Source organism: Rhinichthys klamathensis, unplaced genomic scaffold (assembly GCF_029890125.1).
Source record: "Rhinichthys klamathensis goyatoka isolate OS25496 unplaced genomic scaffold, OSU_Roscu_1.1 h1tg000369l_1, whole genome shotgun sequence".
Taxonomy (NCBI): Eukaryota; Metazoa; Chordata; class Actinopteri; order Cypriniformes; family Leuciscidae; genus Rhinichthys; species Rhinichthys klamathensis.
The window spans coordinates 2,159,412-2,187,309 of record NW_026606877.1 but is presented as its reverse complement, the minus strand read 5'-3'; the positions used below and the strand labels follow the sequence as shown (position 1 = coordinate 2,187,309).

The following is a 27,898-nucleotide window of genomic DNA, read 5'->3' as shown; positions in this document are numbered from 1 at the left end:
TGTGTTTTTCCAACCTTATACCCGTGAAAGTGCACTGGAACGGCAGTCAAACCCGTGACTTCCCACCCGTGAACTCGTACTAGATCGATGTACTCCCAGTTACGAGTTCTGACGTCACATAGCCCGCGGAACCATACAAAACACCCCCCCCCCCCTCACACACACACACACACACACACGGTGAGAATGCACTTTAGGCCAATATAACGTTTCAGTCAAATTAATAATTATATAATAATGATAAAAATACACACACGATTATGTATTACAATTTTAACTGTCTCTGAAACAATAAGTATATATTGCGCACAGGTAGTTTGGCGTGACTGGATGGAACGCTACAAAGTCGTGAGTCGTGGTTTGAAGTCGTGATTTACCTGCTCAAAAACCTGCCTGGAACGCAGCATTTTTTGCGAACAGAATTGAACAAAATCCCTACTAGTCGCTGGTACGGTTCTTCTGGGGTTTATAATAGTTTAGTAATTGAGGGAATGCACTTCTTCAATCTTAGCTGTCACACACGGATATGACGGGCCTTGGCTTACATCTTGTTCATGTTAGTTTGAAAGTCCATTCCGATAACAAATATATCAAAGCTTGTCATAAATAGATAAGAATATGTAAGTTATAATGTGGTTTGCAGCTTAAAAATATGTTTTGATTCTCAAATATTTCACTATGGGTTGCACATTGGCAGACATGCATGTTCACTGTTCAAAAGTTTGAGCTTGGTAAGTCACTTTTGATCAATTTAATTCATCCTTGATGCATACAATTATTTTATTTTCAAATAAATCTTACTGACTCCAAACTTTTAAAAGGTATAAGACTGTAGCATGTTGTGGTAATGAGGGTGCAGTTGTTAGCTTGCTGTTAACAAGAGAATTAATGCTCATATAGAAGTCAATCATGTTAAAATAATTAAAGAATGCACACAATGAATGAATGCAACTCTAATTTAATGTGAGCATTTGTTGCGACTCCAAGGTGATGATCACCTCAACTTTTAAAACATCCTTTTGAATCAAACGTACTTCTTTCCATTCTTTAAATTGTTCCTTGATAAATTGACCTTTGCACACAAGAAGAATGGTTTTATTAGACCCATAGACCGAAGGTTAACTTATACTATATCAGTTGTTCTACACAGCTTTTGTAGTCTTTCGATCTTTTCTTAAGAAAAAACTAACAACAACAAAAAGGCTAGCTAAAACAGCCTTAGCTGGAACTTGGAAGACCAACTTTAGTCCAGCTAAACAGCTTATAGGTCAAAGACCAGCTCAAACCATTCAAGACCAACTTCTGGGGCTGGTTTAGGTGCGTTTTTCATGGTAGTTTAAAGTGTTTAGATAATAACAAACTATTTGATAATCTGTCTTTCCACGTGTCAAGGCAAGCATCACTTGTGTAAACACCTGTCTGCTTCAAGTATTTGAAGCCCTTCTTTACTCACAGTGGGTCTGCATGGAGGCTTAACATTCCTTTGATGGAGATATTGAGACAACGGCTTCAGGAGGAAGAGTTAAGGGGTTTAAGTCTGTTCCCTATCATCTCTAAAGCTATCCAACACATTGTATGCCGCTGGCACATTCTTCGCTTCAGTCTCATGCAAAGATCGGATGTTCTGTGGAGAAAACGGTGCAAAAGTTCACAGTTCAGACTAAAACAGTCTTGGCATTTCACTCCAGGTTTTCTGATGGAATAACCGAGTCTTTTCATCAGGTAAAACAATATGACTAATGCTGCAAAATATGATTAGGTTTTCTGAGAAAAGCAGAAAGGTTTAGGAAGTTTGTAGTTGGCTTTATCCTGAGTGCTTATGAAAATCAAGTAGGCTTGTGCCCTCTTGTGGTTGGAAAAAAATAGTTTTATTTTTTTACGTAAAATCTGCATATTGTACATCAAGCAATTAGCATACTTAACTCATGCTAATAACTGAAAATAATGCAAGAGGAAACACTTCTGTCTTTTTTAAAAAGTAATTTATCTTTTTTATAGCGCGTATTTCACAATTGAGAAACTTTGCACATATTGTCTTGAGCAGGTTCACAATAAAAGGTATCTGTAATCAAAACAAGAAAGAAAAACCAACAGCTAAATTAATAAAGAATTTCACAGTTGTGCAAAAAAAAGACTAATTTCTCAACTAAGAACATAGTGAGAGCTTAGCAGTAGTTTCAAATCTCCAATGTTCATCGATTATTTTAAAGCTATTAATCAAACATTCATTAAAAATTACACTATCATTTTACAATTTCACAGTATAACAAATATTAAGCTCCCACACTTTGTATTGCATGTTAAATGGCCACTATCAAAAATGTAGGCACTTTTATTAAAAGCAGCCCAATTGAATGCAATTAAAATAAGATGACACAGACTCTACTTTTCCTAATTAACTCCATCATCAGTGTGTAGATATATATAGTTGCTATATGAAATGCTTCAATGTGTTTACATTTTGGCAACCAAATTAATTTCACAATAAAAAAGACATTCAACAAAACTATACATATATAACAACATAGAATACAATGTAAATAATGAGGGACATATACAATAAATTATGCTCTGAGGGAAGACCAACTGTGTACAGCTATTTAAAGGGAATTTTGAAATATAATAACATATGCAATACTGAAAACTGAGCATGTGTTCTAACAGGAGTTGAGTTGAAATAGGGAACGAATATCAGAGGGTCAAATGGAGCAACCAGTTACTGTTATGGCCAAACAAAAACAACTAAAATATTTGAAGAATTCTTACATTTTTAAAGTTATTTAAATATTTATGGTCAGAATGTAGTTATTTTCTTTAGCTGAATCTCTACTTAGCCCATCATAGATACTACGCAGATTAAATGTAGATAGCGATTACATTATTCTAAAACTGGCAACAAACAGTTATTTTCAGATTTAGTGTTAAAAGTGCTAGAAATATAAATCATTGCAATCTAATCTAAACCAAATAGCCTAAATAAACATTAAACAACAATAATGCTACTGCTCATGTAACTGTTTTCTGATGCATTTTGAATTTGTAAGCTTGTTAGTGATGTGCAAACAAAGTATGTTAATTGCAAATAAAAATACCAAATAATTTTTTTTTTAAATGAACTAAGTATATGTATGTAAAGATGTAAAGACAGTCACAATCTTTAAGTCAAAAATCTTTTCTCTTGTTCCTCATTGCTGTTCTCTATTACTGTGATCAAGTCATATGACCGTAGACTCTGACTGCTGGGACTTGGACAAGCTTGCAGAGGAAACTCATTATACAGAACCTACATAAAGGGAAGAACATAAATAGTCAAGTCAAGTCATCTTCATTTATATAGCGCTTTTAACAATGTAGATTAAGTTGTAGTTAAGTTGCTTTACAGTGATAATAGGAAATTGAAGTAACATAGATTGTTTTGGCTTTATGACAGCTCTAGAATAAAGGTATTTTCCAGCTAAAGTTCGTTTTAATTGATTCACTTCCGTCGCAACGATCATTAGTTATTAACTTAGGGGCTGCTAACACGACACCGTTTTAACAGAAAACTCTTAAGTTCTCTCTACGCAAACTTTAAAAATGCGAACCTGTGAGAACTCTGATGGCGTGCACATGCATATTAAGAGTTCATTCTATAGGTATGTACGTTTGAACACATGTGCGCAGGCATGTAGCCGTTCCCTAAAAAACCAACCCTCAACAAACTACTTGTCTGGCCTTAAAATGTATAATACATAATTTTATCGCTTCGGCGTAGCCACGTGAACCGGAATTATCCCGACAATGATTATTTGTACAGAGGTAAAGGAAAGGAGGCCTTCACAGGGGAGGGACTAGTTGAGTACTCAACTAGTCAAATACTCATTTTAAAAAATAATAATAATTTACATCTAACTCTTCGAACTGATGAATGATAATTTAAGAAAAACGTGTTGCCTGATGATAAGCAGGCCTCTTCAGAACTCAAATTCGACAACATGCACCAAAACAATATTTATCATAAAAGTAGTTCATTGTTATAGGTTGCCATATTCAGTTACTTTACTTTATCTCAATTGATTAATAATTATAAAATATGGATGTGTACCTCTCGATAGTGATCAGGAATCTCCAGTTGGATTGGCTGCAATAGTTGTTTCACCTTTTTGTGGTATTTAAAAAGTACAAAAATGCAGATACCACACATGGCCGAAACAAAAAGTGTGGTTAAAATACTATAGAGCAAAACACGTCTGCTTGCTGCTTCAGCTACACAGGAAGAAAGGAATGAAATAACACATTTCAGTTAAACAATTAATGCACTTGAGCAAAATTAATAATGCATTGCAGCATGTGATTCATTTCAGTAACTAAAAGTAAATGAATTTCTGATTGGGTTTAATCACACACACTCTGAATGAAGCTGATGCAGTTTGCGCTCTAGTAATAAAAAAGAGAATAAGACTTACGTGTTTCCGGGATGATTTCACATATTTCCTTGCTAGCATTTCCATAAGGCTTATTGTAAAGCAAATATTCAACCTGGAAACAGTAGTTTTGCTCTGATTCCAGGTCAGGTAAGGGTTCATTCTTTCTATTCGTAATAATAGTCTCTACCTGTAGGAACAAAAAACTCTTGTCAGCTTTACACTAGTCTTCTTACAGAAATAGGGAATGAATGTTTGTTCACATTTTTCTTTTTCTTTTTTTGTGAAGGATGCAAGAGACCTTAGAGGATCCTCCGTTATCTACTTTCCAGTATGATATATTAAACTCAATGTGCTCTCCATATTCTTTCTCCAAGCTCTGGTCCATATGTGTCATAGTCAGGGAAACCCTTTCATGTTTTACAATCAGATTCGTCACAGGAAGACAAACTGCAACTGTGAAACACAAAGAACATAGATATTTGTGTTAGAGATATTAGAGGTGATAAACATTTAAAATGGAAGGTCCATATAACCACATAAAGCAATCTTTACCATTTACACACTGGACCGGATTTGAATACTGCCATTCTGACACGTTGTTTCCTTTCTCTGTGCGAACTCGAAATACCGCTCCATAAAATTCAGGAGTGATTTGAAATGTTCTTAATTTTGTTCCAATATGGCTCGACACATTGAGCCATTCATCCTCTGATTTGCTAAAATCAAAACAACAATTCAGAATAAGTTAAAGGCAAGATGATAGTGCAGGTAAGTGAGATGTTATACATGACCTCCTCAGTCACCATTCACTTTTTAACTGTATGGAAAAAGAGCCAAAGAAAGTGAACGGTGACTGAAATTATGTATAACTCTCGTAGAAAAAAAAACATCAAAAGGGTTTGAAACAACATGAGGGTGAGTAAATGATGACAATTTCATTTTGGTTGAACTATCCATTTGACATAATATGCTTACCGTTTAGGGTTGTACTGTAGTGAATACAGCACGGTGTCATCGTTGGAAGGCTTCCACTGCAGATCTGATACGACTATCTTGACATCGTGAGGGGGCTTTAAGCCGAATGTCCTCTCTGAAATAAAACAGATATATGCTGTTTTAAGGACATGAAAGCAATGATACGTTGTTTTATACTACGGCAATTCCACAAACCATATCATTTCAGTCCTTACCGATGTTGATTATCAGTATCAAAACTGGCACTACGTTAAGGTGGCGGATCATTTCGACGGTTTTGTATCCATTTTTTCACCATGAAACCTGGGCTTTTTGATGAAGCGCCATTCTGGTTTTCTTGTTGAAACACGCTAACGTTAGTTCCTCTTACGGTAAACGGCGTAAATGCAGAGTAATCTACGGAGTTCAGTAACGTATGATCTCACACAATAAAATTAAAGCACACATATATCTGTTGAACTCAATAATAAATGCGACAGAATTGTTTTCTTACTACTTCTTTACTTATAAATCCCATCTGTACGCGTTATATTACAATTAGTGGCTGAATCAGATTCAATTCCGCCTGTCTGTCACTTTCCTGCTTTCGCACAGAACTCGTGTCAAACGCGAGATTATATTATTATCGCGAGAGCGAGACAGAATCGCATACTCGACTCGCGTTTGCTGCTAGCCTGGTAATACGATTTTTAACTCGAAATAAACAACGCAACAAATGCGTTTCTTTTTCGCAGTGCCCTTCAAGGGCGCAAACACGTCGTTTGGAATTCGCTCACAATAAACAAAATGTCACATACCATTTAAAACATGAAACCCCAAATGGTGTATGTTCACATTCCAGTACAGCAGGTGGCGATAAAGACGTTCATGGTGGTGCGTTCCTTTTCGAGAACAAGACGTTCAAAAATGGGGGCTATGCGGGGCTATGGCTTGGCAAATAACGCTTTTATATCGTTTTTGTTTTTTAGTTAACTATAAACCCGTGGATCCCTGACTAGTTTAGGTTTCTTTAGCTATATATCTGCAAGACAGTCAAGTAACGTAATTCAATTAAAACCAAATGCTTCAAAATGCATTCAGTGATATCTAACTGTTAGGCTATCTAACTAGCACAGGAAAAGCTGTCAATAGAAAAAAACAACAACATTTTTTTGCCTGCTATCATAATAAGACCTCAATATTTAGACATTTAGCATCTATGGCAGGTCGCTTACTCGGTCGCAGGTGTTAGTTTGGGAAAGGAAGTGAAAGAAGCAGGAATGGAGAATCATCATCAGGATGCTGCTGTGAGTGTGAGCTGCTCTGGAGCTGATCTTCTCTCCAGGATCGCTCTCAATGATAACAAGGCTGGCATGGAGGGACTGGACAGAGACAAGATCAACAAGGTCATTCTGGAAACCTCCAAGGTCTGCACAGCTATTTATGTACTTAAGTTATACAGTATTATACTTGTATTTATATGTGTAGTGTAGTTGACAAATAACGTGGACATTAAGCTTTTTTAAGCAGATCAGACAAAAATACAATTAATAATTGGGCTATATTAATGTGTATGGGTGAAGTTTGGCCTGTCATTGAGTTTCTATCAAGTTACATTAATGCTACTTATTATAGTGCTGTTCTGTTCAATTTATTATTTACGTATTAATTTTTAATAAATAACATGGAATCACATTTTAAGTTATTTTACGGTTAATATTATAAATTCATTAAATGTTTAAATACTTTTATATGAAATTAACAGTAGCAAGTTACAGTTCAGGACAGTGTTGACATTGACTCATTTATAATGCAGTTGAGAAAAATAAAATAAATTTGTTCTTTTGAATAACAGGGATCTAAATTTTATGAGAATGAACTTAAGAAGGAGCGGCAGGTGAATCAGCGCATTGAAAAAATGATGGAGCAAAAAGCAAGAATCACTAAAGAACAGATGAAGCAAGCACAAGTAGAGGTAATCAACTCTGTAATGATTGTCATAAATCTTATGACAATTTCAACCTGAGTTTTATTACTGAAATGCTATTATATTGAAAATAGGATGTATTATTTTAAATCATTTTGTCTGGACAGGATGAGTCTTATTAATGTTTTACACAGTTGTAGGAACTGTGTGAATGATGCCTTATGGTCATGATAATTGCATCGTGATATTATTACATTGTGCTTTATTGTCACAATGCAATAAATCTTAATAGTTCTAAAATAACTTCTTGCTACATTGTCTTTATGCAAAATATAAACTGGAGTGAAACGAAGAGGTGGACATCTTTTTGTGAGCTTTACCCAAAATATACAATGAAATACATTAGTTCCACATACCTGTTCAGTTGTTTAAGAGTTTTCGCACCATAGGTGGACAAACTAAAATGTGAACTGGAGAGGGGTCGAGATCTGGGCCGTGTGGTAGTTCACGTAGACATGGACGCATTCTATGCTGCTGTAGAAATGAGAGACTGCCCGGAGCTGAAGGACAAACCGATGGCAGTGGGGTCCATGAGCATGCTGGTGAGAATCTAAAACAAACCTCACAGAACATCATCACATGTCCACAGTGTTGACATTGTCTTTATCAATCCTAGTCAACATCCAATTACCACGCCAGGAGGTTTGGTGTCCGTGCTGCCATGCCAGGGTTCATTGCGAAGAAGCTCTGTCCAAACCTAGTTATCATGCCCACCAACTTTGACAAATACAGAGCAGTGAGTGCCCAGGTATGTTATATGTTAGTCCGGCGACATTCAGTAGTCATCTGCTGTCGTTTCCTCATGCCTGGGTCTGTCTTTAAGGTACGGGAGATATTCTCAGAGTATGACCCTCATTTCATGCCTGTGAGTCTGGACGAGGCTTATCTGGACATCACTGAGCATCTGGAGCAGCGGAAGCTCTGGCCGGAGACCATGCGAACACATCACATGTGTGATGCCAAGACAGGTGTGTTACAAAAGTCTACTGACTAGTGCAGGGGTTTTCAAACTGGAAGTGATTTGTGGTCTGTCGAAAAGATTGGAGATAAGCAGTGTAAAAAAAAATGAAAATAAATAAATATTTGTAATTGTAATAATGATTTATTTAAAAAAAACATATTATAGCACTATAAGAAGTAGAAAAAAGTAGTAATTTAACAATATATAGATATTTTCCAAATAATATTTTGCACAGATTTCTAATTTAAATATAAATCTGGTCCCACTTTATATTAAGTGTCTTTAATTACTATTAATCTTTAAATTAATTATTTTATACAATGCGGTTATTGTGTATATTTTTACATTGTACTTGCATTTAAAAAGTATCTGCATGTAATTTCTGTAATTGATTTCAGTAATTACATCTATAATTACACCGTTTACCCTCCCCTTTTACCTTAACTCATCATTTAAACCTACCCGTACCTCGCATGTCCTTAACCTTACCTGTATCCCACCTCAATAGCAGAAAGTGTTTTGCAATACAACATGAACACAATAAGTACATTGAACCCCCCAAATTTTTTTAAGTACGTAGTAAAGACTCCAAAAACAAAGTGAGACCAAATATGTAATTAAATAAATAAAAATGTTTCATGGTATACATTAGGTCTTTATTCATGAAAAATATAGCTGCATTTTAATTTCACTCACACAAGGATGATCATGTTTGGGAGTCGTTGGCATCTAAAAGATTGAAATGAGGTTCACTTTTTATTTTGTGAAAGCTTTTATTATGTATTAATGTCTTTTAATATGAGCAGTCATATTAGCATGATGTTTGTTCTTTATTCTGATGAAAAGAAGATGATGCAGGAAGGTTTGCGGGTGAATCTGAGAAAGATGGACTGTCTCCTGTGCTGTTTGAGGACAGTCCCTGCTCCTCGACCTCACTATCAGGAGCTGAAGGGAAAGCTGAGGTGTTTGGGACAAGTGCAGACGAGGCTGTGAGGGAGATGCGCTTCCGTATTGAGCAGAAAACGTCTCTTACTGCCAGTGCAGGTGAGGGAGTGGATATTTTTATTTTTATTTGTTTTTTATTTTACTTTTATAGGTACAATATGTACGATTTTTGCATTAAAGGTGCAAAAAGTGATCTGGGAAAAGCTAACTTTAGCCTGGTATGCAAACACACATTGACTGATAGGGAACACATGCTATTATTTTATTCGGACCGAATGCATTTGAACGAACATTTTATGGTCCTATGCCTTCCATAGACGATATATATTTATAAAAATACATTTAGACCGCTTAACATAGTAATTATTGCTATCAGATATGTTTATCAGGATATGAGGAGACTTTCAACCAGCATAACAAAAATACATTTATGTAGAGAATCACCTATTTCACCTTTAAAATATCCAAAAACCACTAGAACAATGTTATATATTTTGTTGACTTATGTACTTGCGTTATCCCAAATGTTTACAATGTTTAAATCCAGAGAAATCCGCAATTTTAACCCTCTGAGGTGTTTTCTGGGCCCGGAGGTGTTCTGACATGCTCTGACATTTGTGCTTATTTCTGATACTTGTGACATTTTCATGGCTAAAGTCTGATTACACTGTATTCAGCACTAACTCTGCTACAATAATATGTCAGCAGCATGTATGTAAAAGTTTGTAGTTTTAAGATAATGATGTTTATGTGTGGTTTGTGAAAAACAAAACAAAAATGTCACTGAAATAAGGTCATGAAACCCATACTGATTATTTCTTCACAAGACTTTTGAAAATTGTATCACGTAGCCTAGAATATTTGCTCCAAAACTATGTGAAAATCATCCTGCGTACTCATTCAGATAAAACAATATATTGATTTAAAATTTGAAAGACATGTTTTGTGTAAGAAAGCTTTATGCAGGGAGGCGTTAACCACCCATTAATATTGAGTGTTTCACACCTGAGAAAGACAAAGACCCTCCCCTAATGGGCCTATAAGGTGCTATCATTATGAGGAGCCTTGCACAAAGAATGAGGAGAGACTTAAAAAAGAATGGCTTTTTGATTGTTTGGATTTATTTACAACACAGCATAATCCAAAGATACACAACAAATGACAAAAAAAGCACATTATTGAACACACTGATCTAAAGACAGAGACTTGAACAGTCACACACCTTTGTGCCATTGAAACATAGTAAATACCTGTCATTTCCAAGGTGTTTGATTTTTCACTTTACCATGTTCATGTACATAGACTCATGTGAATGTTGAAGTCAGCAGGACTCATCAGTGGCATCTGGTCCCTGTATAAAAAAAATTAAAATAAAAAACACCAGCTGTGTAGCCTGGCTAATGCCAGACCCAATTCTCGTTGAAACTTGGGTCTGGGAACCACATGTACATTTTCTCGTATTTGAGGCGTGGTTTACGAATGCCCGGCGCCGTTTATTGGGTGCCAAGAATGTCTATCAAATGCGCCTGTACGTAGCTCATAGCCAATCGTTTCAATTATACCAGATGACGTATGCAGAGCGACAGAAATTAGACAAGGAAGAAGACCGATGGGTCAGAGATTTATGTGTACACGATGGTGTGTATCTAATGGCCGTTTCACACCGCATCCGTGAGCGGCGCGTATGTTAATCAAAGAGTGCATTCACACCGGGAGCAGCGCAGGAGCGTCGCGTGAGCAGCAGTGAAGCGGGGGTTTCGGCGTCGAATCTGTTTTTGCTGCACTTCTCCACGCTCAATTAAAGTGAAAGCACACTTTTGATGGACAAAAATAAATATGATTTCACACAAAAAGTGCGCAAAATGCACAGAATAAGCATGTCTAGTGAGTTTTAACAAGAACTTGAGTAGGCAAATAAAAGAAAATAAAGACTCTAAAATATTTATAGAAGATTTAGGCTACCCGGTAAAAACTTGTTTTTAATTATTCAGTTTGGGTGAAAGTTGTGTAGGCCTATTATTTTTATATATATATATATATATATATATATACACACTCACCGGCCACTTTATTAGGTACACCTGTCCAACTGCTCGTTAACACTTAATTTCTAAGCAGCCAATCACATGGCGGCAACTCAGTGCATGTAGACATGGTCAAGACAATCTCCTGCAGTTCAAACCGAGCATCAGTATGGGGAAGAAAGGTGATTTGAGTGACTTTGAACGTGGCATGATTGTTGGTGCCAGAAGGGCTGGTCTGAGTATTTCAGAAACTGCTAATCTACTGGGATTTTCACGCACAACCATCTCTAGGGTTTACAGAGAATGGTCCGAAAAAGAAAAAACATCCAGTGAGCGGCAGTTCTGTGGGCGGAAATGCCTTGTTGATGCCAGAGGTCAGAGGAGAATGGCCAGACTGGTTCGAGCTGATAGAAGGGCAACAGTGACTGAAATAACCACTCGTTACAACCGTGGTATGCAGCAAAGCATTTGTGAAGCCACAACACGCACAACCTTGAGGCGGATGGGCTACAACAGCAGAAGACCCCACCGGGTACCACTCATCTCCACTACAAATAGGAAAAAGAGGCTACAATTTGCAAGAGCTCACCAAAATTGGACAGTTGAAGACTGGAAAAATGTTGCCTGGTCTGATGAGTCTCGATTTCTGTTGAGACATTCAGATGTTAGAGTCAGAATTTGGCGTAAACAGAATGAGAACATGGAACCATCATGCCTTGTTACCACTGTGCAGGCTGGTGGTGGTGGTGTAATGGTGTGGGGGATGTTTTCCTGGCACACTTTAGGCCCCTTAGTGCCAATTGGGCATCGTTTAAATGCCACGGCCTACCTGAGCATTGTTTCTGACCATGTCCATCCCTTTATGGCCACCATGTACCCATCCTCTGATGGCTACTTCCACCATGTCACAAAGCTCTAATCATTTCAAATTGGTTTCTTGAACATGACAATGAGTTCACTGTACTAAAATGGCCTCCACAGTCACCAGATCTCAACCCAATAGAGCACCTTTGGGATGTGGTGGAACGGGAGATTCGCATCATGGATGTGCAGCCGACAAATCTGCGGCAACTGTGTGATGCCATCATGTCAATATGGACCAAACTCCCTGAGGAATGCTTCCAGCACCTTGTTGAATCTATGCCACGAAGAATTGAGGCAGTTCTGAAGGCAAAAGGGGGTCCAACCCGTTACTAGCATGGGGTACCTAATAAAGTGGCCGGTGAGTGTATATATATATATATATAAACTAAAGTAAACAAGCCAGAAAATATTATATATAAGCGTTCTTTTAGTTTATGTAACACACAGACAGTTACAGGCTAGCACAACCCAAATCAAACCCGAGTGTGTGGTTTATTTGTGTGTTTTGTTTTTTATCCGCGGAGTTGCAGTCTTGTAAACATATCGAAAGTATGAGTGAAACTAATGGTTTGGAGCCATTTTCTGGGTTGTTTTGTTGTTTAACATTTAACTTATGCGAATGTTGTACACCACAACATTACAAACTTTCAAGACTATCAATGTTATAAAATGACCAGCTTCTAAAAACAAATGTATAGTTGTCTTTGTAAAGAATTGCTCACTTATTAATATGTAGCTTTGGAGCCGCTGCTGTGACACTGTACAAACACTTCCAGTGTGAATACTCTCGCGCGTCTGCAGCTGCAGTGACGATGTAGTTACGCTGACGCGCTGCTCAAGTGCCGCTCACGCTTGCGGTGTGAAATCTATGTGAAACGACCAGGCTGCATCGAAAGGTAACTTCGCGTCTGCTGCCATGTTGGATCCATAAGTATAAACAAACTGCTTCGGTGTGTCGCATAGACGCGTCATCGTCTTGCTGCTCCCTTCCCGTTCTGTGATTGGTTCCCTAAATGAGGCGAAAATCTGGACCATGGTATCCATGCTGCCTTTTCAGCGTGAATAAAATCGCGCTGCGGGAAGGCAGCATGGGGAAACCCAGACTACCAGCTGTGAACATGCTGATTTCCTGAGAAACTATAGGGCTGCACGATTTTGGAATACATTTTAGATCTTTCTGGTTTAAATTGCTTTTTAAAATTTACAAAATGCACACACACACACGCATATATGTATATATATATATATATATATATATACATACATACATAATGAACACCAGGTTTGTTCTGCCTTGTAGGCATATAGGCTACGTGCAGTGCTGCATAAAATAACAACAATAGCCTATAGCAGGTGGCCTATAAATCGTTAAAAAGGAACACTTCAGTAACACTACACTAGAGAAAAATATATTGATTATCATATGTTACTTCAATCTCATTTCATAACATCATAACGAATGGAAACATTTGGAGTAAAAACATAAAGCGTAATGTTTGGCGCGTTTTGCTTTCAAACTGACTCAAACTCACAGCGCGTGCAGAGAACATTTACTGAAGCGATTGAGCTGCTCCAAACTATTAAACATTATTGTTACCATATTATACATCTGGGGATTGAGCAGATATCCACAAACACAGTATTTAACAGTAAACACGGGTCTAAACAATATAATATTCACCATGTTAGAGTAAACACTCATACGAGCCTACTTTTATCGTGCTGCTTTATTATCGAACATAAAAATATCCTTGTGTGGTACATGTATGAACATTTAGCATTGAAAGGTTGCCTACCAGTCTAGTTCCCATTCAACTTGTTTCTGTCTACATATAGATACACATGCATGTACGACATTAGGCTTTTTAGTCCAATCTCATTTCATAACGCACATTTTAGTCTGGCACCAGTTTAACATGTTTTACTTCTTAACAATTCTTCTGAGGTAAATCCAAGTGACACAGCACAAACACAGTCATCCAAACTCGATGAAAAGCAGAGAGGAGTAAGTTACTGAAGTCTCTGATTCTTTGTTTTGAGGTGATGAGGGCGTTAACAGTTTCGCGTTCCTCCGCGTGGATCATTTGCATGTGAATAGCTCTTGCGCGCGTGGGCGTGGTTACATTAGAGTTAATTAGGAAGCATTTGAGAAACTGTACATGTCGCTGCTTTCATACGGATTACTTAAACATAGAATATTTGTTTTTGATATAATTTACATCATTTAAAAATAGAGACTCCAAGCGTTATAAAGACATACGTTTAAAGTCTGTGTGACAAACATTCGCCGAGTTACAGGTCATTTCCTGGCGCGTTTCAGAATGAACTTCACATTGAGAGAGACGGCAGAACGTGCATCATGTTTATTTTCTTTATTTTATGAAAAACAAAACATTTTGTTTTTATTTTGTGTACACAAACAAAATAAGACATTTAACAGTTTTGAATGATGTATAACACTTATATGTAAGATCAAAATCAACAGAGTATTTTGAGTCTATTTTGCACTGATAAGAAAAAAAGCGAGCTGGTAACGCCGGCGCTACCGCCGACCCCAGAGCGTTAAGCAGTGAAACTGCCCGTGTCTTTGTGTCGCTTGTCAATTGGGTCATATTCCCCTTACCCTCAGCTGTCAGTAGAAACCAAGGAAAGAAGTGCGCTTCCTGAAAAATTGCGGAAGTAAGTAGTAGTTATAGCGTCAAAGCCGACGATCTCTGTTAGTGTCTGGGAAGCCACAGTTGTTTGTTTTACACATTCGTGACGGGCCACAATTATTCATTATCGTTTGCTGCAGGTTCTCTCGCCAAAGATAACCTTTGAAAACAGCTTTATGGTTCCACACTCTGTCGCTACACAGTGACATCAATCTACATCTTTTGTTATTGTTTTGAATAAGCGACCTCTTGTGGTGAAACTTGCATACTGTGCCTTTAACTTGCAAACATCCAAGTATATCCAGTATTTATACTGTATGTACGAAATTTCAAATTATTTTCTGTTGTAGGTATTGCCCCAAACATGATGCTTGCAAAAGTATGCAGTGACAAGAACAAGCCCAATGGCCAGTACCGAATTCCTCCTGAGAGACAAGTTGTGATGGAGTTTATGAAGGATCTTCCAGTCAGAAAGGTCTGCCTGACCCCTTTTATCCCTGGCTGTTTTATAGCTCATTGACGTGGCCTAATATTTTTGTTTATTTATTCCAGGTGTCTGGTGTTGGAAAGGTGACTGAGAAGATGCTGGCTGCTTTGGGTATTGTCAGCTGTGCTCAACTTGGCCAGCAGATGGCGTTACTTTCCCTGCTTTTTTCGGAAACCTCTTGGCATCATTTCCTTCACATATCTTTGGGTTTGGGCTCCACATATATTGAAAGGTGTGCAGTGTTAATGTATACGTTACAGCATCAAACATACTTAAGTAATATCAATAAACTACATGGGCGACTGGTTTGTTGGATATGGAATAAGATTTCATTGACGATCTGGTCTTTTATTTCAGGGACTCAGAAAGAAAAAGCATGAGCACTGAGAGGTAATCTTCTCAATGTTTTTTTTACAGTCTTCAGCACATGCATCAGTCCCAAACATTCGTGTAATTTATATTCACTCTTTCTTTTAGGACGTTTGGGGAGATGAGTGATGCAGAAGAGCAATATTCCCTGTGTAGGGAGCTCTGTCATGACCTAGCACAGGACCTACAGCGAGAGGGCCTTAAGGTACCTGTGTTTCACCCTCTTGTTGGGCTAAATTAAAGTAAAAGTTGCTTCTCCCAGTTTTATATCAAACCTCATATATAGCCAGTGATAACTTGCATATCACTGTGAAAATTAAGATGGTTTCATTCATTTACATTTAAGATGTTTTGTTATAAATATCAGTATCATTGTACAACCATGTGTTTGTGTATTGCATATTTGTGTAGTTGAGGAAACTTCAATTATTTTACTTTCTTTTGTTGCTGGATGTATTAAACATTTGGTTGATACATATTATAAGTATGTCTGTATGACCCCCTGAAAGATTAAAAAAAATAGTTTATTATGTGCAGAAATAGTAATGTCAGCAAATGTTATCTGGACTCCATATACAATTAGTAAGTGCATACATATTTGTCTTAACATGCATTACATGAAATGTATTTGTGTCATAGGGGAAAACTGTTACTTTAAAGTTAAAGAATGTCAACTTTGAAGTGAAGACTAAAGCGTTTACACTGCAGTATGCTGTCTGCACTGAGGAGGACATCTTTGCTGCTGCCAAAGACCTTCTCAAAGTTGAGATTGACAGTGTCAGCCCTCAGCCACTAAAGCTAAGACTCATGGGTATATATATATATTGTGTGTGTGTGTGTGTGTGTGTGTGTGTGTGTGTGTGTGTGTGTGTGTGTGTGTGGCTGGCTGGCTGATAAACCCTACATTATGGGGGACAAAATGTCCCCACAAAGTTGGCAATATCTGAAATCCTTGTCCTTGTGGGGACATTTTTTGGTCCCCATGAGGAAAACAGCTTATAAATCATACTAAGTGATGTTTTTTGAAAATGTAAAAATGTAGAAAGCTTTCTATGGGGGTAGGGTTAGTGTAAGGGGATAGAAAACAAAACAGTTTGTACAGTATAAACATCATTGTGTCTAAGGAAAGTCCTCATAAATTAATATATAGACTAAAATAACGCGTGTGTGCACGACTGTTCAAATCTTTGAGGTTGGTAAGATTTTTTGCTTGTTTTGAAAGAAATGATCACCAAGGCTGCATTCATTTGGTAAAAAAAAAAAAAACAGTTAAAGATTCATATTGTTAAACAGTTTAAAATAACTGTTTTCTATTTGAATAGATTTTTAAAATGTAATTTATTCCCGGTTATGGCTAATCTTAATTTTCAGCATCATTACTCTAGTCTTCAGTCTCACATGATCCTTCAGAAATCATTCTAATATGTCTTTAAAGTAACTTTTGATCAATTGAATGTATCATTGGTAATTAATATATCAAAAAAAATCTTACTGATCCCAAACTTTTAAACGGTAGTGTATGTTCATAACTTGGCGTTTTGTCTAAAGTTTATTGTATCATGTCCAAAAGTTACCATTATTTTTTCTTAAAGCATATGAAATAAAAAAATGTATATATCATTAGTTTATTTGACCATGCATGAGGAATCTGACAATACAGAGATACATTTTTTCAAAAAATCTGAAGCTACTTTGTGTATTTGTTTCAGATAGTAAAATTCAGTTTATGAAATGCTCATGCTAATGAAGAGATGTGTGATTTTCAACAGGCGTTCGAGTGTCTGGCTTTATCAGCGTTGAAAATAAAAAGCCTCTTCAGAGGAGTATAATGGGGTTCCTGCAGAAAGGTGGATCTGATCCAGGCAGTTTCACGCAGTGTTCTGGATCTGCTCTCAAAGCAGAAGGAGGCAGTGATAGTGCCAGTTTCCTAAAGCCGCAGTCCACTGAGATAAAAGTACCTTCTGTGTCTGAGCAAATACCCAAATCTACAGGACCTAAGCAGCAGTCCTTTTTTCAAAGAGCGCAGTCAAAACGACTTCAGCAGCAGCAGGAACAAATGTCTGTCATCAACTCTGGTACAGACACAACAAACAATAGTGCTGACGCAGCTGCTTCAACTCTGCCAATAACAAACCCTCAATCAGACACAACATCAACAAACACAAACTCGGGGACAGACGCAAAAGGATACATAAATAAACATGCAACTTTAAAGCCATTGTTTAAAATCTCAACCCAAGTTCTGCAGTTTCTCACCTGCCCCGTGTGCAACAGAGAGATGAAGGATGTGAACCTCACAGCCTTCAACCACCATATTGATGAATGTCTGAAGGGCAGTGCAATGGATAATGAACACACAGATTCGGATGCAGGTGAGCGACAGGAAGAGCTCAACATTGAACCACCTGCATCAAGCCACAACCTGCCCTCTAATGGAGAGAAGCCGTCCACTAGCATCTCTTTGCCAGTGGTGGAAACTGATGACGGAAATGATTTCAAGACTCCATTTTTTAGTCACACGACAAAAATAAATGAAAAGCGTTCAGTTGTTCCTAATAAGAAGAGGCCTCTTTCTGAATCCAGTTCTAAAGCCTCACACACAATACACAATCCTGAGGCTGTTGTCACAGAGTTGTCACCTGACTTGAAAGGCTCGTCTTTGACGTGTCCCGTGTGCAGTCAGCTGCAGAGCACCGGTGACCTCGCTCTCTTCAACCGCCATGTGGATATGTGTCTCAACCAAGAAGTTCTGCTGGAGTTTAGAGGATCTCATCCTCCTGTGGATCATTCAGAAGCGCCTGCACTCAAGAGCGTAAGAGGTCAGTCAAAAGCAAATGTTGAAGAATGCAAGAAATCGCATATGGAAATAACAATGATACTATGACAAGTATATGGTAAGTCAAGGGAAATGATTATAATACACTTGTTTTGTCTTTTGCAGGCCAATTGGGGGACCAAGGCAGAGTTTCTAAAGTGAGAGAAAAGAGCAAAAGGTATTTAACTGTAAAAGGCGATAATACAGTACTTTATTGTAAGAACATCATTTGAATGTACTGTACATGCATACCGTTTGGGGTCAGTAAGATATATATATATATATATATATACACACATTTCTTTTTTTACTTTTATTCAGCAAGGATGCATTAAATTGATAAAATGTGACAAAGATATTTATTATTTTGGAATGTTGAAAGATTTCTATTTTAAATAAGTGTGTCTTCTGATCTTTCCATTCATCAGAGGATCCTGAAAAAAAACTTTTATCATCGTTTCCACAAAAATAAATGTATAATATTAAGCAAATCAGCATATTAGAATGATTTCTGAAGGATCATGTGACACTGAAGACTGGAGTAATGATGCTGAAAATTCAGCTTTCCATCACAGGAATAAATTACATTTAAAAATAAAAAAAAACAGTTCTCTTAAATTGTAATATTTCACAATATTACTGTTAATTTTAGCATAAGAGACTTCTTTCATAAACATTAAAAATCTTACCAACCCCAAACTCTTAAACTCTAATTTATATTATTATTATTATTGTTGTTTCTTATACATTCTCCATTTTAACCACAGGCAAGGATCATCTCCTCTTCCACCCGCAAAGAAAACCAAAGTGTTGAGCACAAAACACACAATCGACAAGTTCTTCAAAGGAAACACCAGACAAAACGTCTAATTCTGTTACAATTCCAGAAAGATCACAGATCTTTTAATTTATGAAGAAAAGACATGATAATCCTTGAGGACTTCAGGGTTTCACTTCAGGGAATGTGTTGAAGGAGCGAGTAAGAAATATGCAAACTGAAGAAAAGCAGGTAATAAGATGGCACTTGATAAGAGATGGTGCTCAGAACATCATATACTTTGACACAAAAGCTGAAGATCTTTTGGGTATTTTTTGTATTTATAGAAATGTGTATTTGTGTGGTGGAAAAAAAATGCTGTGTATTTATACTTTTGCACTTTCCTCTTTCTATATTTATGTAAATCATTGATGTTAATTCTACATTGAGTGATGGTTCCAATATTTTTTAAATAATTTTATTCTTCGCATAAACACAAATTAGCATTCATTTTTGTATGGGCGTGCTAAGCCATTTTTAGACCATGACACAAGAATTACCATCTAAATAACAAATATATACAGAAGTATCATAATTGTACACATTCAGAATTGTAATTATATCTTCTTATTTGCACCTCAAATTAATGTAAAAAAACCCAAATAATTAAAAATTGTTCTAATTAATTAATTGTCCTTAATCTTACAATGGTGTTTTCTGTTTTAAAGGATGAACATATATCGGTGTTTTTTCTTAGTTTGTAAACCATTTAAACAGGTTTAACCTTCATCCAAGAAGGAATGAGAAGTACACTATCATTCAAAAAGTTTAGGGTCGGTAAAATGTATTAAATATTTTTGTCTCTTATGTCTCTTATGCTCTTATGATTGAAAACAAGTTTAAAAGGATTTTAATGACATTTAAAATGGCTGTTTTGTCTGCAGTGTCACATGATCCTTTAGAAATCATTCTAATATGCCCATTTAGTGCTCAAGAAACATTTATTATCAATGTTGAGAACAGTTGTGCTGCTTAATATTTTTGCAGAAACAAAATATATATATATATATTTTTTTTCAGGATTCCTTGATGAATAAAGTTCAAAACAACAAACATTAATTTGAATATTTTGTAACAGTGTAAATGTGTTTACTGTCACTTTTGATAAAAGTATTAATTTCTTGCTGACTCTAAACATTTGAACAGTATATGCATAATAACCGTATACCCTTATTCCCTATAGCTGCACATACTGTAACACAATCAGTGCTTGAAGCCATTTAACTGTATGTCCTTTGGGTGAGAGCACACATCTTTGGGCGTGAGCTCTCAATGCAAACAAAACCATCCAGCTGATGTATTTTACAGCACACAAGTCTTTGAAGCAAAGAGCTTGTGCAACCAGTACGATACTATGGAGAGGAGAGCTCAAGCCCTAAAAGACTACATACTGAAGCAGCCTGTTTGGAAGAAGGAGAACCTTAATCCCAAAACATGGTTAAAATCAGACCACGTCAAAGGTTTCACTGACTTTATTTTGCCAAAGGATATTGGTGAAGATGGTGGTTATGATAATAAGGAGATGTGTGAGTATAGATCATCCTGCTTGAATATCCTAATGATATTTCTTCTGTTTTACACTTATGATGATTCCTCTGTACTATTAGCTGATAAAATGTCCTGAATTTACATGTTAATAATTATCAAGAAAATTGACAAACAATTTTGTATTTGATCTGAATGTGTTATGACTTTAGTGTGGAAAAAAAATCAACCTTTTCTGTGCATAGTTTCATAAAATTTTACAACTTTCTTGCCTTGACAACCCAAGTCTAAAACTACTTTTAAAATAATGATTTAAACAGTTTACAAAATTTGAACAGCAGAATTTTTGTAAAATATAACCTTCACGGTTTTGCTTTTATATAGGTCTACTCCAAAAATTGGCATTGTTCACTTCCTTTTTTTAATTTTTTAAAAAAAAAATTTGTACTTTTGCCGCTCTAGCGGTTTATAAACTGAACTGCATGCATCTTGCGGAAGAACACTAGCAGGAGCTCCTTCTCTGATGAGTCACGCAGGTACTGGGCTACTCCACAGCGGTGACGACCCGAACCAGTCTAAAATAGTCTGAATATAAACTCTTATTATAGGTGTACCGTAGTGATTCAGGATAAGACAAAAACATTGTTTGGATAATGAATTCATGATGTATTTGCTCATTATATAATTTAAAAAATAATAATTGACGCCCAAAACCCAAACTGTAGCCTACTCAGTGATATTAACACATCACACCAAATATAACAGTAGCCTAGTTGATACTTTAATAGTTTACTTGTTTTTCCTGTAGTCTACAAAAAAGTACCATGCAATACCATTGTACTCCAGTGTAAATACTATGTAAATGTTGAACCAATATAAATATGATAATCATGCCATCTGATAGCCTACATCACTCTACCATGATACTTTTTGTAAAGTACTTGTCAGTACTATTGAACTGATGATTTGACCCATACAGTGCTGGAGGTGGAGAAAGACTTCATAGAAGCAGCAAAGAGAAACGACGTGGAGGGCATGAAGCTTCTAGTGAAAGGCGTTAATGTCAATGCCAAGAATGTGGTATGTCAATAAACATCTAACTTACGCAGGTGTGCAATTTTTTTTCCAGTAGCAAATACAGATATGTTTGTTCACCATCTCGGAGCGCTTCTTATGAATCTTGTGTCTCCTGTTAGCACGGTCGAACTGCTCTTCATTATGCCGTGGCCTTCAGAAATGTGGAAGTTGTTGATATGCTCCTTCGAAGGAGAGCCAAACTAGATTTACAAGATAAGGTATGTTTGCCCAAGCAGCTGCATTAATGATTTACCCTGTTACCCTTAAGATCAATAATGGTACTCGTACTGTGTTTCTGCAGCACGGACTGACTGCTGTCCACTTAGCAGCATGGTTTGGGAGTTTGGAAATCCTTAAGTTACTTGTTCAAGGTGGAGCTGACCAAAGCGTTGAAAATACGGTGAGGTGTTCGCTTACTGCACAGAGTGATTCATTTCATTATTTCAGTTACATTTTTTATATATATATTAGTATATAATGTAACTGAAATAATTACATTATACAAAAAAGTAAGAAAATGCACACCTCAGATGTTAATTATTCAATGGTCCTTTATTGTCAATTATTCTTTACATAATCAACACCGATAACACAACATTTACATATTTTGATCTTGGTTATTTAAATTTATTTTAGATTTTCTCAAAATAATTTATCAGAAACTCATAACCCCCCTTGACCTTTAATCTAAAATAAAAACTCTTATGGCTTTATATTGCTGTAACACAACTGGAATTAAAATGATTGAATTTGTGTGAATTAACATAAATTGATTTAACAATTGATTTATTAAATAAATTCATATTCATTTCACTTTTAAATGTTTACCTTTTTTATTATCTGGAAAATTGTCTCTACTCAGCAAGATTTAAATATTGTAAATATTATTCTAAGTGTTTTAAACCACATTTGTTTTACATTGGAATTGTGTACATTGCAACAGTCATTAAAAGTCAGAGACAACATGTGTCATTGCAATTGTATAACATCGCATACAGCTTACTCACAAAGGTAAACATTTAGGACATTTTAGAGCTCAATGTAAATCATTGTGTGTTCAGGAGGGCCTGAACATGATGCACTGCGCTGCCATGAACAATCACACTGATATTGTAGAGTACATCGTTGATGACCTGCAAATGGGAGAACTTGACAAAGAAGAACAAGTAAGGAAACAGCAGCTCATCTTATATTAAAAACAACGATGATCAGAATAAAAAAAGTTAGATACTAAAAAGATAATGTCCCTATTAGAGACCTTCAATACACACAAAGATAAAGTGTGCTGTTCTTCTGTCAGTATGGTAACAGACCCTTTGCCCTGGCCGCAGCACACGGCTGTGTTCGCATGCTACAGATGCTGAAGGAGGAACCTTACAACATGGCCACCATGGAGGAAAATAAGGTTGATTTATTGAATCCTTTAGTTTATAGATGGTTTGTTTAATACAAAAAAAAGTGCATATTGTAGCTGCAATAATGTTTGGGCACACTTTATATAAGGTGTTTTTAACTACTATGTACTTACACCAAAGAAATTGTTAGGTGCAATGTAGCTACTTACTGTGTTTATGCATTATTGCAAAGCACTTTTGCAACTATTGAGATAAGGTGTAATTCCTGTAAAGGAATTACAGGTGTAAAGCTGTAATTCCATGCACATATTTGTCAAATGTCAAAACCTGTATGTATTTTTTATTATTATTTTAATTATAGCAGGACCTGATTTTGACTAATTCTCACCTCTTTTCTTTTCCTTTCGGGTTGACAGGTTGGAGACACACCTCTGCATCTGGCAGCAAAGCACGGTCAACATGAAACACTCCACCTACTTCTAGACAACTTTGACATTCGCAATGATGTCAACCAGGTAATAATCTGTCCTTTTAGGCATTATCAACACTTGTTCCAGAATCACACAGAAAATACATGAGAGTGAGACACATTGATTTGATTTCTTTGCTATGTGTGTGTAGGCAGGGCAGACCGCTCTGTATCTTGCTGCAGATGGAGCTCATGAGGACTGTGTACAAGCCCTTCTGGAGGCACAATGTGACCCAAACATCTCTACCTTAGTATGTACTGAGGGGATGATTTTAAACACTCCTTTTGATAGCTACTACTGGATAATAATGACAGACTCAGTCTCAGACTATTTGAGAATGAATGAATTTAACCATGAAATATAAAACCTATTCAGCATCGTTTCTTAGAGGATGGTTACCTGTGATGATTTTCAGAGCAGAAGCAGCCCTCTGCATCCAGTCTGTGAGAGGGGACACTTTCCAATTGTAAAACTCCTCCTGAATAGTGGAGCCCAAATAAACGCTCAGGACCAGGTGAGAAATATCATTTCACTTTTTTTTTTTTGCTGCCTGAAATTTGTGATGCTATTCACATTAATCTCTGTATCTCACACTAATCTCTACATGAGAATATTTCAAATGTGTAATAAACATTGTCATTAAAGTATCTAGTTGAAGAGATCTGCTTTCAATAACTGATCAGTATATTTTAGTAAAATAAAGATTGACTTCAGATAGCTTTAATGTACACTATTGTTAAAAACAATTGGGGTCAGGAAGAAATGAATACAAATTTTCAGCAAGGATGTATCAGATTTATCAAAAGTGACAGTAAAGACATTGTATAATGTAATAAAAAAATGTACCAGCACAACTGTTTTCAGCATTGATGATTATAATAAGAAATGTTACTTAAACACCAATGAATGTTCATTTATAAAACACTAACTGATGTTTAACTTGAAATGTTTAAAATGTGAATGAACATTAACAAAGAATAATGAATGCTGTAAATGAATTGTCATTTTTTTATGTTAGCTACTTCAATAACTAATATTAGCACAGTGTGTGTGTATATATATACACACACACACACACACATACACATATATAACGCATATAACAATTTTCCAATCTCCAATACTGGGCATTTTAACATGCACCTTATATTTCCTTCATGACAAGATAGTATAATCCATGTTAGGAATAAATACACTAATGCTAGATTAATCAAGATTGATTGATTGATTGTTTCAGCATATGCAGACTCCATTCCATCTAGCAGTGAAGAACGGTCATATTCCTGTAATCCACACCCTACTTGAGGCTGGCTGTGATCCAAACACAACAGATCATGTGCGTCTACTCACCTACTTTCATCCATCATTTATGAAATGATATTTGTCATTGCATTCATGTTTCAGTATTTTTTTATTCATTCGACACACTCAGATGGGACAAACTGCACTCCATATCGCTGCTGAGATGGGGAAGGTGGATGTGGTCGAGATGATTCTGAAAGCCGAGGTGGATCTGGAGATTCAGGACAGGGTGACAGACCGTGTCTGACATATTACACTGCCTGATAAAGGTTTAAAAATGTGGTAGAGAATAGGCAATTTAGGAGAAGTTATTTTTTAACGTATTATTTTCCTTTACAGCAAAATAAAACAGTTCTTGGAGTGGCGGCGAGGGGGGATATGGTTATAATTGTGGACATGATCATCAAAGCTGAGAGATATTTCAGATGGAAGTGCAATTATCAAATGGTGGGTATTCAGATTTCCAATTTGGTCAATGCAAACCATGAGATAAATGGTATTGTGTGTTGTAAAAGAGTGGGAAGAATATTTTCCTCCCAGCAAATACCACGTGCTGCTAAAACCTCAGCCACTCTCTATTAAACCCAGTGCCGGAAGTGTAATGCAATTTTAAAGTATGTATAATTCCATTCAGAAAGGTCACCACAGGCCATTTATTTGCACAAGGATTGCATATGTCAAAAATGATCATCTTAACAACAGCGAACATGGACTAATAATATTCAGTGTGCTGTATATACCTGTGCTAATTTCAGCACCTGGCGAATCTGGCCTTTCTCAGAGCTTGATGTTATTTGATTACCCTTTCAGAATAATACAGATCCTATTGAGAGCCTTCACAGCGAATCACCATTGACGTTTAAATTAGATCACTCCCCTGACACGAATCCGCTGCGTGATATGATATGGGAGCTCGCATACAAATACCTCAAGCGGAATGACTGGAAGAAGTTGGCAGAGCTCTGGGAGTTCACAGAGGATCAGGTGGCTGCCATCGAGGAGCAGTGGACAGGTCAGAGCGAGATGCTTTACCATCAGATCTTCTATATAATCTTATCTTTATGTTCAGAAGAGCCTGAAAATAAACCCCTAACAGGGAGTTCAGCAGCACCAACAGACAATCGTAGACCAATAACTGATGGATGAAACTGATAATATTACTCTAATATGTACACTACCACCAGTGTTGGGGGTTACGCATTACAAGAGAGAAATTGGTAGTAAGTTGCAGAGGTGTTGTGTATTTGGTTATTAGGTTATTGTAGTTCTAGACCAATGTGAACATGCATTTACTCATCTCACTTGTACAAAAACAGATTCAGTATTTCTAAAAAATGAATAAAAACAGTGAAATGCAAACTCAGAATATTATGCAAACCTGCAATAATTAAGTACTATATATATATATACTTTATGGCTCGGTTCCACAGACAGGGCTTAGATTAAGCCAGGATTACGCCTTAGCTTAATTAGGGCAATTAAGTAGCTTTTATAAACATCCCATAGAAGAAGAAAATAACATTACTGGTGTGCATCTAGAGACAAAACAATGGCACTGACATATTTTCAGATATGCCCGTACAAGTTGCTTTCAGTTAAAACGACTCAAACAGGCATTTTAGTCTGGGACTAGACTTCCTTGTTTGTGTAGGGCGATATCTTCTCTTAGCTTTTTGGGCCTTATTTCTAACATACAGTCAAACGTGACACTTGGAACAAACTTAGCCCGTTCAGATATTAAATATAATATAATGCAACCTCAAAAATTATTCAACCCTGTGAATAGAATCCCTCTGAACAGCACAAATCTGCAAAACAGGTTTTGTCTCAAGCACACCTGATGCAACTAATCAAGGGCTTCATTAGTTGCATCAGGTGTGCTTAAGACAACACCTGTTCTGCAGATTTGCGCTGTTGTGAGGGATTTTATTCAGGGGGTTGAATCATTTTGTGACTGCAGAAGTCATTAAAAGTTGCATTTTCAGTTGAATTTGGGGAAAACCACTTGAAACATTTGTTGTGTTGAGCTATTTCAATTACTTTTGTTTGATTTGTTCAGTCTGTAAATTGCCAATAAACTTGATTTGCAATGGGCGTTGAATAATTTCGATTACAACTGTGTGTGTATATATATATAATTCTAAATTCCATTGGAAGAAAGGTAATCTCAAATGTATTAAACTACAGATAGACTTGATTCAGAGACTCCCCCTTTGCTGTATCTAGGTCCTAACAGTTTCCAAGAGCATGGGAACAGGATGCTTCTGATTTGGCTTCATAGAGTCGTGATAGAAGGGAGCAACCCAGCCAAAGGCCTGTATGAGGGGCTGCTTTCTGTTGGGATTACAAAGATTGCTGGTAGGATGTTTTTACTCATCTTTACAGAATGCCGTTATTTTTGTTTTCAATGTCTTGAAGGACGTATCAATTATAAATGGTATAGTATGTGCTTTTAAATGGTACATTTATTAGAGAGTGAGTTTTACACAGTCATTTATAATGTCCCTTACATTAAAAATAGCAGAAAGGAAAGAGTGAAATCTCATTACATACATTTTTGTCTCATCCCCAGAAAAAATAAGAATGGAGGGAACAAACGCTGATGCAAGGAAATGCACAGTTTCATGAATCCATGATGCTACAGAAAATGTTTGCTTTATTTCCTAATTGACGCATGGAGATCCAGCAGCTAACTTTAATAAAACCTGTGAATTAAGATACAGTACAAACTAATACATGATCTAAAAAAAAAACACTGATCTAAAAAAAAAAAAATCAGGAAACTGTTACGGATTTTGATTATGGCTTTGTAAAACATTATAAAGTAAAAGATGACACTTATACAAACATTTTTTATTAAAAAAAAGAAACCATATCACGTAATAAATAATGTTTCTTCAATTAAAAGTGTTCATTTGGCAAATTT

At 36.4% G+C, this 27,898-nt stretch overlaps 3 protein-coding genes across 6 annotated transcripts in view; 2 read left to right on the top strand and 1 right to left on the bottom strand.

The window, feature by feature from the left end:
- Nucleotides 1-3,142: 3,142 nt before the first annotated feature.
- ifngr2 (interferon gamma receptor 2) overlaps nt 3,143-27,898 on the bottom strand; it is a 187,631-nt gene continuing 162,875 nt past the window's right edge. Inside the window, exons 2-8 of the mRNA XM_056233373.1 lie at nt 5,597-5,730; nt 5,382-5,496; nt 4,959-5,122; nt 4,705-4,859; nt 4,446-4,593; nt 4,085-4,245; nt 3,143-3,283 (exon numbers count right to left, since the gene is read on the bottom strand). Of these exons, the coding sequence (XP_056089348.1) occupies nt 3,158-3,283; nt 4,085-4,245; nt 4,446-4,593; nt 4,705-4,859; nt 4,959-5,122; nt 5,382-5,496; nt 5,597-5,648 (921 nt within the window). The 5' untranslated portion in view covers nt 5,649-5,730 and the 3' untranslated portion in view covers nt 3,143-3,157. The remainder of the gene's footprint in view (nt 3,284-4,084; nt 4,246-4,445; nt 4,594-4,704; nt 4,860-4,958; nt 5,123-5,381; nt 5,497-5,596; nt 5,731-27,898) is intronic.
- Nucleotides 6,502-19,874, top strand: polk (polymerase (DNA directed) kappa). The gene is made up of 14 exons (XM_056233361.1): nt 6,502-6,787; nt 7,216-7,335; nt 7,737-7,889; nt 7,964-8,095; nt 8,171-8,315; nt 9,155-9,352; nt 15,146-15,270; nt 15,348-15,514; nt 15,640-15,672; nt 15,760-15,856; nt 16,291-16,462; nt 17,421-18,470; nt 18,593-18,644; nt 19,234-19,874. Exons 1-14 carry the CDS (start codon nt 6,641-6,643, stop codon nt 19,334-19,336), a joined length of 2,694 nt encoding a protein of 897 aa, XP_056089336.1. The 5' UTR covers nt 6,502-6,640; the 3' UTR covers nt 19,337-19,874.
- On the top strand, nt 20,526-27,703 carry ankdd1b (ankyrin repeat and death domain containing 1B). 4 transcript variants are annotated; one of them, XM_056233364.1, is made up of 15 exons: nt 20,526-20,809; nt 21,748-21,848; nt 21,965-22,063; nt 22,147-22,245; nt 22,907-23,011; nt 23,146-23,250; nt 23,617-23,715; nt 23,822-23,920; nt 24,086-24,184; nt 24,908-25,006; nt 25,103-25,201; nt 25,312-25,419; nt 25,783-25,984; nt 27,199-27,330; nt 27,545-27,703. In XM_056233364.1, exons 1-15 carry the CDS (start codon nt 20,638-20,640, stop codon nt 27,598-27,600), a joined length of 1,674 nt encoding a protein of 557 aa, XP_056089339.1. In that variant the 5' UTR covers nt 20,526-20,637; the 3' UTR covers nt 27,601-27,703. The 4 variants fall into 4 exon arrangements, with proteins under 4 accessions (XP_056089339.1, XP_056089338.1, XP_056089340.1 ...); XM_056233363.1 differs by having other exon boundaries at nt 27,199-27,692; XM_056233365.1 differs by lacking the exon at nt 23,146-23,250 and having other exon boundaries at nt 27,199-27,695.